This window comes from Ahaetulla prasina, chromosome 1, assembly GCF_028640845.1.
Source record: "Ahaetulla prasina isolate Xishuangbanna chromosome 1, ASM2864084v1, whole genome shotgun sequence".
NCBI classification, from domain to species: domain Eukaryota; kingdom Metazoa; phylum Chordata; class Lepidosauria; order Squamata; family Colubridae; genus Ahaetulla; species Ahaetulla prasina.
Window position 1 is genome coordinate 54,952,386 of NC_080539.1, and position 13,732 is coordinate 54,966,117.

The 13,732-nt window shown below is 39.3% G+C and overlaps 1 protein-coding gene across 5 annotated transcripts in view; it reads left to right on the forward strand.

Moving 5' to 3' along the window:
• Positions 1–3,337: 3,337 nt before the first annotated feature.
• SYT14 (synaptotagmin 14) overlaps positions 3,338–13,732 on the forward strand; it is a 111,804-nt gene continuing 101,409 nt past the window's right edge. For 2 of the 5 annotated variants that reach the window (XM_058165292.1, XM_058165293.1), the window contains exons 1-2: positions 3,338–3,803; positions 9,601–9,648. Coding sequence is in view for 1 of the 5 variants with exons in the window: in XM_058165294.1 (XP_058021277.1) it covers positions 3,452–3,803; positions 9,601–9,648 (400 nt within the window). In the remaining 4 variants the exon portion in view is untranslated. Of the gene's footprint in view, positions 3,804–9,600; positions 9,649–13,196; positions 13,453–13,732 lie in introns of all 5 variants that reach the window. The other 3 variants (XM_058165295.1, XM_058165296.1, XM_058165294.1) reach the window with 3 other exon arrangements.

The window sequence follows — 13,732 nt, forward strand, 5'->3', positions numbered from 1 at the left end:
GAAATCACAATTAATTTCCTATTCAGCGATCTAAAGGCAGCCAGACTGAACATGGCTGGTTTAATCCAGTTTACTAATTGTTTTTACAACACAGATTTCAAGAAGAGTACGGATATTTGAGGATCATTTAACAGAATAACAGAGTTGGAAGGGACTTTGGAGGTCTTCTATTCCAACCCCCTACACAGGAAGGAAATCCAATGCTATTTCAGACAAATAATTGTCCAATCTTCTTAAAAACCTCCAATGTTGGATTACTCACAATTTCTGGAGGCAAGATGTTCCACTGATAAATTGTTCTGTCATGAAATTTCTCCTTAGTTCTAGGTTGGTTCTCTTCTTGATTAGTATCCATCCATTGCTTCTTGTTCTGCCTTCAGGTGCTTTGGAGAATTGGTTGGCCTCTATTCTTTGTGGCAGCCCCATAGATAATTGGAACCCTATCATGCCATCTCTCATCCTTTTTTCATTAAAATGAATCCCCCCCCTCTCAAATCAATTAATTAAATTCCCCTACTGAAAATTATTCCAAGTTGGGGCTCTAAAGTATCTAAAGCTTTTTATTTATAACCAACATTTCTATGGTTCCCCCAAACAGATAATTAGCCAGTGAAACTGTTTAAACAAAGCATTCAGCTGATCGTATAACTAACCTCTACCAATGTGTTGGCAATAGCATTTTGAATCATTTGAAGGTTTCTACCATTCTAGCATTTACTGTGCAAACCTAATGCTGGCCTGGTTATGAATATCCACTTCCTTGGCAGAACCCTAGAGGGGTTGCCTTTCCTTCTCCAATGGGCACATGGGCACACTTTGCTGGATAATGAAGAAGGCAATAGAATTCCAAAAATTCCATTTCTTTATTAGTTTTGATTATGTAGTCCACAACAAATTGTATATAGCCTTTAAAAACACGGCACTGCGTTATCTTAGTTTTTGGAACTAGATGACCAAAAAGTAGCAATTAGAATGGAATGTTGAGCAACTAAATGGTTCAAAATTGGGAAATGAGTATGCTGAAGTTGTACGCTGTCACTTTATTTAATTTATACACATTATAAAATTGCTTGGAGAAACAACAACTTCAGATATTCCTTTGATTCAATTTGAAGGCTCAAGGTAAAAAATACTAATGGAACCTTTTGTTAAAAGTGCAGGAGAAGTATGTAAAAGCCAATCTGCTGCTCAATATCTTTTCCCCTCAAAAAATATTATGTCAACATAGACTATCTTTTCAGATAAATAGACTTTATCTTCTCAGGCTGAAAAGATCACATAAATACTTGCAACTTGTGAGAAAGGCTATGACAAAACAAGACAAAATATTAAATTACAGAGCCATCACCTTGACAACTAAAGTATATTTCACCATTACTGGTTTTCTCAGCTATAATAAATGGCTGTGAAATCAGATTATCAGAAAAAATGACATCTTTGAATAATGATGTTGGAGAAAACAGTTTGGACATGTAGAGCACATCTTTCAGTAACCTCAGACACAGAACAGAAAGACAAATACAAAGTGAAACTAAAGGTTATGTATTTTCAACACATAATGTAAAAGCAAGAATCATTGGAAAAGATTCCAATGTTTGAAAAAAATAAGCAATTGAAAAAGAGGCTGTCAAGAAAATATCCAGTTGGCTGAACACAATGAACACAAAAATAAACTCACAAATACTATATAATATTAAAATTTATATACTATAAAAATACTAAATAAAGGTACTGATAGTCCTGGAGAAAGGGTATCTATGAAGTCACAAAGATCCAGAAGCAGCTGAACCACTTAATAAATATTGGCATCACACACACAAAAAAATCCCTGTATATCCCAAGACAAAAGCTAAATGTGGGAGTACATTTGAATTCTAATTTGCTTCAACAGTTTCTGATGACATAGTTTCAACATTTGTTTAGAAGGTAGGCAAAGATTTGGACATAATGTTGGCTTTAACATTGGCTATAACATACAGAGGAATTATTGAGTCTGTCATCTGCACCTCTATAACTGTCTGGTTTGGTTCTGCAACAGACACAGACTTCAAAGGATTATTAGAACTGCAGAAAAAACAGTGGCTACCAACTTGCCTTCCATTGAGGACCTGTATACTGCAGGAGTCAAAAAGAGGGCTGTGAAAATATTTATAGACCCCTCACATCCTGGACATAAACTGTTTCAACTCCTACCCTCAAAACGACGCTATAGAGCACTGCACACCAGAACAACTAGACACAAGAACAGTTTCTTCCTGAACATCATCATTCTGCTAAACAAATAATTCCCTCAACACTGTCAAACTATTTACTAAATCTGCACTATTAATCTTCTCATTGTTCCCATCACCCATCTCCTTCCACTTATCACTGTAACTTTGTTGCTTGCATCCTTACGATTTATGACTGTTTCATAATATGATTTGATTGCTGATTTGTACCCTATGACTATCACTAAGTGTTTTACCGTACGATTCTTGATGAAGGTATCTTTTCTTTTATGTACACTGAGAGCATATGCACCAAGACAAATTCCTTGTGTGTCCAATCACATTTAGCCAATAAAAAATTCTAGTCTAGTCTAGTCTAGTCTAGTCTAACTTGGGCAAAAAATAAGATGTTGCGTAATATCTATCAACTACTCATTGTGTCCTTAAACTCGGATTATTGCAAAAAATGTTGTTAGCTGTAGTAGGATCCTAATTTAGAATATTACTCTTATCTTTGTAAGAAGCTGCAGTTAACAGTCATTATATCTTAAATGTTAACAAATCTTAAATATACATCTTGCTTTGTAAGTGTATTTTAAAGAAATATATTCCATTTTGCTATCATTTTAGATCCTCAATCCTTTGTTGAACTTTATTCTGTAAAATCCTCTCATACCCTAGCCTTGCCAACTATAAATTGGAAAGTTCCATATAGGCTCCTGGGAGTGAAACCCCCCCCCCCCACATCATATACTATTTAAAATTTGTTGAACTCTATTTCATCCTATGGGTTATACACTACAGCCAGCAGGTGTTTTATACGTTTTAAAATCGTGATTCTTGAGTTAAGGGCTGAGGGAGACGCCGGCATACTCTTAATTCTAACTCTTACTATGTATGCCAATAATAGTTTTATATAATGTATATGCTCTTCCTTCTTAAGTGTATGCAAACATTTCTTTCAAAAAATCAAGTGATTCGACCATCGCTTTCTTTCGATGTTATCGGTATCTGCCTGTTGCTTTTCCTGAAATGAGGGAGGCGTAGAGGACGAGAGGTACGCCCGAGAAATCTGAGGCAAAGCGCATCAGATGCAAGGTTGGAAGGCAGAGTTTGGCTCGCGCGGAGCGGCTGCAGCATCCCGAGCCGCTTGACTGAAGGAGAATGGCGTGGGCAAGGAAGAGTTTTGGCACGGCGGCGGCTGCGCCGATGAGGACCGTTAGTTCGGGAGGCCGGACTAAATGCCCCGCCGCGCGCGGACAGAAAAACAAGAAAGCGAAGAGAGTGGCGATACTTTCGAAACGCGCGGAACGAAGAGAGAGAGAGAAAAAAGGGAGGCAGCGACGGGAGGAGGAGTCACGCGCAGCTTCATAGCTCCAGCACGCGCCACTCAGTTTTACACCTCCCCCCCCCAGCCGCGCGCGCGCTTCTCTTCCACTTTGCTGCCATCCGTGCTGCCTGTGGCCCCCACCTTTCGAAGCTTTCTCTCCCGCCGCCGCCGCCGCCGCTTCTTCCAGCCTGTGCCTAACAGTGTGCGCCTCCTACGTGCGTTCCACTTGGTACGGCCCACCTGGAAGATCATGGCGATTGATGGTAAGTAGGCCAATAACGGGCTCCTCTCCTCTCGAATAACCCCCTCTTCACCTGGGCAGCGGGCGCGGGGAGGGGCGACCCTGAGCGGAGGGGCGCTCCCTCAGGGGAAGCCGGGAGTGGGGGGGAGGGAGACAAGAAATAAAAACAAAAAGGGCGCGGTTGATTTGTGTTCTTGGGCTTTTAAGCAGAGAGCTTCGGAGTCGTTGGGGAGCGGGGGAGGGGGGTGTAAGGGGGCGCTTCGCTATTCTCCCCCCCCCCCGGTCTGGCGCTGAAACTGTCATAATTGCAGAAAGCGAGAATCGGCGCTTCCCCCCGCCATCCAGATGTAATTGTATACAAGGACGCAAATTATTTTGTTTGAGTCGAGGCAGAATTTTATCTATGCTTTGGCTAAATAAGTGCTTCTTTTCAGAAGTGATAAAAAAAAAAAGCCAACGATAAGATGAATCTTTGGGATAGTAGCGGCCAACGGTCATTCGTTATCCGTTCTTTCGCGTTTTCTTTGCGAGTTATAAGCCACAGGCAGCAGAAATCTCAAGGCATTTTTTGACTAAAGGTGCACAGAAAATAACTGGGTAAAGAAGATTCTCTTTCTTTCTTTCTTTCTTTCTTTCTTTCTTTCTTTCTTTCTTTCTTTCTTTCTTTCTTTCTTTCTTTCTTTCTTTCTTTTCTTTCTCTTTCTTTCTTTCTTTCTTTTCTTTCTCTTTCTTTCTTTCTTTCTTTCTCTTTCTTTTTTCTTTCCTTCCTTCTTTCTCTCTCTTTTTCTTTCTTCTCTCTCTCTCTCTCTCTCTCTCTCTTCCTTCCTTCCTTTCCCTTTATTGTAAATCCTTATTTTGCTGTTTTAGAAGTCTAAGGTAAATGAGGATTCAAGAAGGCTCTGCATTTGTCTGTGTGCTTGGAAAAAACAATATTCAACCCACTCTCTTCTCCTCATTCATTTATTTATGCTTGTCTCCCAGAAATGTGACTAAGTTTTCATGATCTGTTTCTCTTTCTATTCTATGTGAACTTGAAGAGGATTAAGAAGAAACTAAAAACATGAATAAAAGCTTTTCATTAAAAGCATTTGTTTGAGTAAGAGTTTTTAACAAGTGATTTAAAGCTAACTATTTATAAGGAAATAAAGCATCATCTGCTTTTCCATAGGCCATTAAATTTATTATCCAATTCTTGAAATATACTTTTGAAACTGTGCAGTATTTGAATGTTTAATTTGTTGATGTCCTAAGAAGCTTGAAAACAGACATAAAGACTACTGATAGGTTGAAAATGTCATCAGTATCTTCAAGAAAAATGCAACATTTACACTTCTAACATCTTATTTGAATTAGATTTTTTATTTAATTTTAATTTAACTAATTATGTTTAATAAGCTGTCCAACTCCAAATGACACTGGGTAGCTTACAACTGAAAAACCAAAGTACAACAACTCAACCAAGTGAAAGAGAAAAATTCCAAATCAGACCAGTTGAAAAAATGGGGGCTCCATAGTCACTATGTCCTATGTCTTTACTGATTTTATTGAACAGTGCAAGGGGGAGGAGTCAAGTGAATTTCTGAGAGGAGCTCATTCAGAGGGCAGGAATTGCAACAGACTGGATGCAACTCCTGTATCCTGCCAAATGACAATTTTTAATTGATGAGACCTGGCCTGCTGGGAGGAATTGGACAGGCAGAGTTGACTGTCCAATAGATAAGAGGTCCTTCAGATATTCCAGTCTTACCCAGAACTGAATTTATCTGACAAATTTCTGGGGGTTTTAATGGGGAGGAGACTTTGGTCTTGTTTTTATTCTTTAAAAATGTGGTTTGGTATAATTGATACAGTATTCCATCTTATATAGTATAGTGACAGGCTGCAAATTATGTACATGGCTGATATACCTAATTGTCTTTATTCTCAATCAAAATGCAGCAGATCATAGAAGCAGGCCTATAAATCTTAGTTTATGCATTATGCACTAGACTCTATACCATATTGAATTATATGAATTATATTCATATAATTATATGAATATAATTCAATATCCATATTGAATATTAATCTTTTATGTACACTGAGAGCATATGCACCAAGACAAATTCCTTGTGTGTCCAATCACACTTGGCCAATAAAAATTCTATTCTATCCTATTCTATTCATATAATAGCATGAGATTTTTATATAGCTTCTTTAGTTTCTTTGAATAACAGAATAGCAGAGTTGGAAGTGACCTTGGAAGTCTTCTAGTCCAACCCCCTGCTCAGACAGAAAACCCTATGCCATTTCAGACAAATCATTATGCCATCTCTTCTTTAAAATTTCCAGTGTTGGAGCACCCACAACTTTTGGAGCACCCATCAGTTTTGTTCAACTGATTATTTGTTCCATCAGGAAATTTCTCCTTAGTTCTAGATTGCTTCTTTCCTTGATTAGTTTACATCCATTGCTCCTTGTCCTGCCTTCAGGTACTTTGGAGAATAGGTTGAAACCCGCCCCCCTTCTTTGTGGCAGCCCCTTAGACCCCCTTGGTCTGTTGACAAATGAGAATGTGTTTATTTATCCAATTTGCTCAACTACCGTATATAAACATTTAGCATACTATTTGGCTCTCTGATTTATAACAAAGATTAGTTCTTTGGAATTATATAACAACTATTTACATTAGTTAGACAAAAACAATAACTCTTGATCAATTTAAGCAACAGTTATTACTATCTGCATTATTTTCCTCAGTATATTTTTTATGGATGTATTTTATATGTTAATATAATGTTAGCACATTGCATGTACCTCCTGGTTGAAGTGGGCAACAGTGTTTATCAATTGTGGTTTGTAAAGGACAGCATGAGAATGCTTGGGATAGAGTTTGGATTAGGTTGCATTGTGGTATATGAGTTGAAATACAGAAACTGACCAGCATTGACCTTACTATTATTATGGACTGCTACATGTGTGACAGATACAACTAACACTAATAATTTAGTACCCTTTGTAGCTTAGTAAAAACAACGTTACATAAAACTGCATTTCCTTTTCCCATCTCAGTAATTAAACCTCTAATGCCATGACGAACCTATGGCACACATGCCAGAGGTGACATGCAGAGGCCTCTCTGTGGGCACATGCGCCATCACCATCTGGTTTTCTGGTTTCCAGCATGCACATGTGTGCTGGCCAGCTAATCTTTCCGTATGCTGGAGCCCCAGAAGACCAGGTGGCCGACGGACACATGCGCGCTGGCCAGCTGGTCTTCAAGTTTCTGGGGCTCTGGCGTACTTGCACATGCGTTCCAGTTTGGGCACTCAGTGCCAAAAAGGTTCGCCATCACTGCTCTAATGCCATGTTTAGTGCCATGATAGGGTTATATGTGATTATTTTTCAGGTTTTGCATTTGTATTATTTGGTGCTGATTGTCATATCTATTAGCTTTGTGCATTTACTCTTGTGATTATTAAATTCTATTATATTAAGATGTCTCTAGTTGAACTTAATTCCTGTTGTCTATGTAGGGACATTTTTGCTGTTTTCTCAGCAACAGTAGGAAATAATTTGTCATTGCCTTCTTTCTGAATATTCTTTGACTTGACAATATAGCCTACGGCCATGATTTCTCTGATGATCTCTCATTTGACTACCAGTTGGCCCTGACTCTACTTAGCCCAGACAAAATCATTATATTACTTCCTGAGAAAATAATGTGTTTAAAACATTAAATGTTATTTTTTATTTATGTATTAGGATGTAATTTCAGTTTCTTCCAATAAATGGATCTTATTTATCTGTTGAACTAATTAAGAACCAATTCAATATATATTACTCTATTGGGAAATCCCAGTATCAGTGCAAGGTCACAGAGCAAAAAAGCAATATTTTAATACTTTAATACTTTCTTAAATGACAGCATAATATAATGTAACATAATATATAATAAACAACAGATTTAGAACAAAGGAATAATATCTTACAGGACAGAAGCAAACATAGAAAAAAGTACATCTTCGAGGTCCCGTAAGATACCAAAATGAGGTATACTCTACTAGTTATAGTAATTGGAGAGAAACAGTCCTGCAGATAAACAGTCCATTCAGCACTTGTTATAAGATACAAAAAGTTCCCACAGTCATTATGGGTATGCCCTTGTGATTCAGGATAGATTGAAATTATTGAGCTTATTCTTCTCTTGCCAGTTTTATACAATACTTTGAAATGCTCTCATTATCTTACTTTTGACTAGCAAAATAAGATAAAACAACAGAACAAGCAATTGATACTTTCTGACATCATCCCTGAAACAACACACAAGGTGACCAGGTTTTGTGTGGCAGCTTGAAAAATCAGGCAAAGAATAATTGAGCACAATTGCATATGCTGGAGTATGGATCGCCAGAAGTGGCTCAGGTTCAGCATTAAACACTGATTTCAAAGTGAACATGCTATGTCAGCTATTGTACTACATTTTTCTCAGGTTTGACAGGAGTTTGTAATTATAAGTTTATAATTCTTAAATCTTCTGGATAATTTTATTGTTTTATTTATGAAAAGGCGTGTGTGTGTATAATGTATGAGCTTATATGTACAGTATATATTTGTATAGTATTTTGTATTTTATAATGCTATTCCAAGTTTACATTATCCAGATTGCTAATTTTAATTTCTTCTTATTATAGCCTGAATAAACCTTTTAATATGTAGGTAGTACTCAACTTATAACCATAATCAAGCCTGCGATTTCAGTTGTAAATCATGGTGTTTATATAGTGAATCATTACGTGACCGTGCCTGATTCTATTGCATGTTTTGGGGTGGCTGTTCAGCAAGGGTTCTAGGATTGGCATGAAAAAAATTACTGAGATACTAAGCATGCGGTGACCCAAGAATTGGGAACCTCTAATCCATAATTCTCGTAGAATGTTTCCTGGCACTTCCTCTACAGTTTAAACAGCTTAAAGATACTGGATTTAGCTTTTTATTATTTGTTTATTGTTGACTAGCTAATTTTATTAATAATTGCATGATTCCTATATTAAAGCAGAAATGTGAAAATATTGCTTAAATTTGATACGTTAGTACCATGATGGCACACAGAGCCCTTTCTGTGGGCATATGCGCCATCACCAGCTGCTCTTCTGGTTTCTGGCACGCACATGTGCGCTGGCCAGCTAATCTTCGTGTGTGCCAGAGCCCCAGAAACAAGAAGATTAGGTGGCCAGCACGCATATGCGCACGGGGCAGCTGGTCTTTGAGTTTCTGGGGCTCTGGCGCACGCACGCGTGCATGCACATACAGTCCGGTTCTTTCTTGTTCTCAGTTCTTTCTTCATACCCTATATCCAGCTTCTCTTATTTTCTGTGCACATCTAGGCAATTAAAGGAGGAATTGTGACAGGTCAAGTTAAAATAATATCTATATTAAAGTAAGACTAGCATTAGCAGATCCTCAGATATTTGGTTGTTTTGTTTTGTTTTGATTTGATTGAGGTATAACCTACATGGAACAATTTATTTTGATTAGCTAGGAACTTTTTCTTGCACAACAAAATATTGTCTATATTTTAAATGTTTACTTAAGCTGCATAATGCTTGTTGAGGAAACAGGTTGGTTTAATATAAGGTACAATTTATATATTTGAAATTCATGTAAAATGTCTTCAGATATGGAACCAATAACTACTATAATTTGAATTTTTGAGTTTTCTAAATTATTTTTTAAAATTATAAAGTAATTTTTGATGTCTGAGTATAGACTTCAAGAAGAATATAAATATTATAATCTATTTTATATGGTACTTCTATTTCTCAATATTTTTTCAACAGGTGGAGAGAGAACTTGTGGTGTACATGAACTAATTTGCATTAGAAAAGGTAAACATAATTTTAAATATTTTTTAAAATTCTGCTTCATTTCATATGATTCATGTAAGAACTGGATATTATGTATAGTTATTAAATAAGGTATTCATATTTTTGAAGAACTGAAATCTACATTTAATCCAGTTTTCATTTTAGCCATTATAATTACTAATACTTCATGGTAAAGGGAAAACATTGGCCACCTTGTTAGTAAACTACACAAGGATAGCATGAATCCCTGCAAACTCATTGCCTGCTGACTCTAAAGGCTGATCTCCTTATGCTGGAAATCAAAAGAAAGGAAGTGTCCAGAAACTACTGTACTGAATGAGTTGTTTATATGCTCATAGCTAAGGCTGCAAGTCTTAATTGAGTCTGCTAGTGTGAGAGCAGAAGAACAACCCTCAAATTGTTACTGTCAAATCCATTTACTTCCTTGGTTTGATATTTTATTTTGAGTGCTCCTCTAAGTTGTTGATTTATTTTATTTTCAACTTCTGTCCCTGAATGCTCAAGATATGAGGAGGGATAAACTTTAGCAGATTATCTACATCTTGGAGAGTCTAGTATTCATTTTCTGTTACTCACTAGTCAACTTCCCATCTTTCTGTCTACAAAGGTCTCTGCAATACTGGTGTCAACATGAGAAGAAGAAAAGGTCTAATTTGTAAGCTGCCTAGAATAGTTTTGGATAGCGAGATGGGTAGCATATAAATTTAATGAAAAACAAATAATTAGTTGGCCACCCTCAGTATATAAGCAATTGATCTATGAAAAGAATATCAGAGAAAATCCCTTTGGGAATTAAATCAAGACAATGTGTGATAGGTGAAGAAAAGCTACGTTCTAAAATCTGAGCTCTCAATTGGTTCAGCAATAGCAGCTAGGCATGACTGAGAAGATAGACAGATAAATCAAATCAGGATGATGCTGGCTCTGATTGAGCCAGCCCAAGCTCCAATTTTAAAGGATCCAGCTTCATCTGCACACCAGGTTAATGCAGAGTGTATAGGGCCGTGATGGCAAACCTATGGCATGTGTGCCACAGGTTTTTTTTGTTTTTTTGTTTTTGTTTACATTTATACCCCGCCCTTCTCCGAAGACTCAGGGCGGCTTACAGTGTATAAGGCAATAGTCTCATTCTATTTGTATATTTTTACAAAGTCAACTTATTGCCCCCCCAACAATCTGGGTCCTCATTTTACCTACCTTATAAAGGATGGAAGGCTGAGTCAACCTTGGGCCGGGCTCGAACCTGCAGTAATTGCAGGCTACTGTGTTCTTAATAACAGGCTTTACCAGCGTGAGCTAAACCGGCCCACAGAGTAATATCTGCGGGCACGCAAGCCATTGCCCTAGGTCAGCTCCAGCGCACATGCATGCACTGGCCAGCTGATTTTTGTCTGGCCCTGCCCATGCCACCCCTCCCCTCCCAGGAGTCTCCACGCGACCCGTTTTGGATGCCAGGTAAGTACAGGGCTCACACAGAGGCTCTGGGAGGGTGAAAAACAGGCCTACCAGAAGTCTGGAAATGGGGTTATGCTCCCTCCTCAAATGACCATTGCACGGCCCAATCAAGCTGGACAGTTTTCACCCAGTTTCCAATCTTCTCTTCTTAGAGAAGACTGGACAGAGTGCTTGTGTGGCAGTTGCAGAGGACCTTGTATGAAGCAGATTATCTAGACATTTTCAGTCGGGGTTCAGGCCAAGGTTTGGGACTGAAATGACGTTGATTGTACTCATGGATAACCTCTGGTGAGAGTGGGATGGTAGTACTACCAATATGGTAGAATATCCATCCTGGTTCTTCTTGACCTCTCAGCAGAATTTGATACTGTTGTGTCTGTGCCCCCCGAGCCGGGCCTCCTGCCAGAAAGTGACTTGGAGCCGGGCCTCCTGCCAGAAAGTGACTTGGAAAGTGAGGGGTAAGAGCCGTCAGGACTTACCTCGGGAGCACCGGCTTCCCTGGCTCAGCTTGAGGAGCCAGAGGCAGGCCAGGTGGAAGAGATAACGAGGCCTCCGTCCCCTGACTCTTTCCCCCCCAGGCCACGCCTCCAGTCCCAGCTGATGATCAGGCCTGGCTGGACCCTAGGTTCTGTAGGCAGGAGAGGCGGGAACAACAGAAGCAGGGGTGGGGCAGGCCTAGGAAGTCCTGAGTCATGGAGCCACACCCCACAGGTTATAAAGGCAGCAAGAGCTGCTGTGCCTCTTCGTAGCAGGCAAATTAACTGCTTAACTAAGAGCTGAAGTACTGTTTGACTCATCGGCGTGGAGGGAGATAACAGAGATACTTGGCATACGCTCGCTATTTTGCTGCCAGAGCTGATATGCTGGCTAATTAAGCCATCGCTTGGACGGAGGCGAAGGTGGACAGAACAGATACATTGATCATGGTATCCTTCTGGGGTGGCTCTGGGAGTTGGGGGTGAGTGTTGTACTAGTTCTCCTTCCTCTGGGATTGGTTTCAGTCAGTGTCGATAGGCAGGGAGAGGTCCGGGCCACACCTCGTACTTTGTCGGGTGCTTCAGGACTTGGTTCTGTTTCTTTTCCTATTTATCTACATGAGGCCACTGTGTGAGGTGATTCATTGGTTTGGAGTGAGATATCAATATACGGATGCTATCCAGCATTATATCTCTACTTAAGGCCCTTTGATTGATGCTGTGGACGTCCTATCCCAGTGTCTAGAGGCTATTCAGGTCTGGATGGGGCAAAATGGGCTCCGACTCAATCCTAGCTGGAATGAAGTGGGTATTTGGACCTTCCACAGACAGTGTTCTTCCATCTCTAGTTCTGAATGTGGTGGCAATACCTCCACTTTCTTGGGGGTCTTTCTAAACTCATAGCTTTTGCTTGAAGAGCACGGGGCAGCTGTGGCTATTATAGTCTTTTCACACCTTTGGTTAGTGTGTCAGTTTGTGCCCATTCCTGGACCAGGAGGCCCTGCACATCATCATCACCATGCCCTTTTAAATTCCTGCTTATGTTCTATAGGGCTACCCTTGAAAAGCATTCAGAAACTTCAATTGGTGAAAAATGGGTCTGTATGAGTAATAGATGGTGCCAGCTACACCGCCTATGTAACACTACTATTCCGTGAGATGCACTGGCTGCTGGTGTCTTCCTAGGTGCAATTCAAGATACTGGTTGTTACCGTTAAAACCCTATATGTCTTGGGACTGGTTTACCTGAGGGACTTCCTTTTTTCAAGAGTTTCTACCCATCCAATCTGATCCAACATATTGGGCATGCTGCAGATTTGTCAGCCAAAGAGTGTCAACTGGAGGGAACTAGAAGACAGGCTTTTTTGGCTGTAGCCCCTTCTTTGTAGAATATTCTCCCCTTAAAATGGCCCTAACCCTGTTTTTTTGCAAAGCTTTAAAAACATGGCTATGTATCCAGGCCTTGGGCTCAGAATGTATTAAGGGTCCCCTTACTTGGCTTTACTATTAGTTGATTACCAGTAATCATCAAGGCTGCCATTTTTATTTATTTATTTTGTGAATATTTTTTATTGTTTTAATGCTTTTTAAATTGTTTTAATTTTTTTATAATTTTAGAATTGCAAGCTGCTTAGAATCACTTGGTTGTGTTGGGTAGTTACAGAAATTGAATAAATAAATGGAATAATAAATATAACAACAACAACAGAGTTGGAAGGGACCTTGGACGCTGGCTGAGGAACTCTGGGAGTTAAAGTCCACAAGTCTTAAAGGGACCAAGTTTGGACACCCCTGCCCTACACCATCTCAGACAGATGGTTATCCAACATTTTCTTAAAAATTTCCAGTGTTGGAGCATTCACAACTTCTGCAGGCAAGTCATTCCACTTATTAATTGTTCTAACTGTTAGGAAATTTCTCCTTAGTTCTAAGTTGCTTCTTTCCTTGATCAGTTTCCACCCATTGCTTCTTGTTCTACCCTCAGGTGCTTTGGACAACAGCCTGACTCCCTCTTCTTTGTGGCAACCCCTGAGATATTGGAACACGGCTATCATGTCTCCCCTAGTCCTTCTTTTTATTAAACTAGACATACCCAGTTCCTGCAACCGTTCTTTATATGTTTTAGCCTCCAGTCCCCTAATCATCTTGGTTGC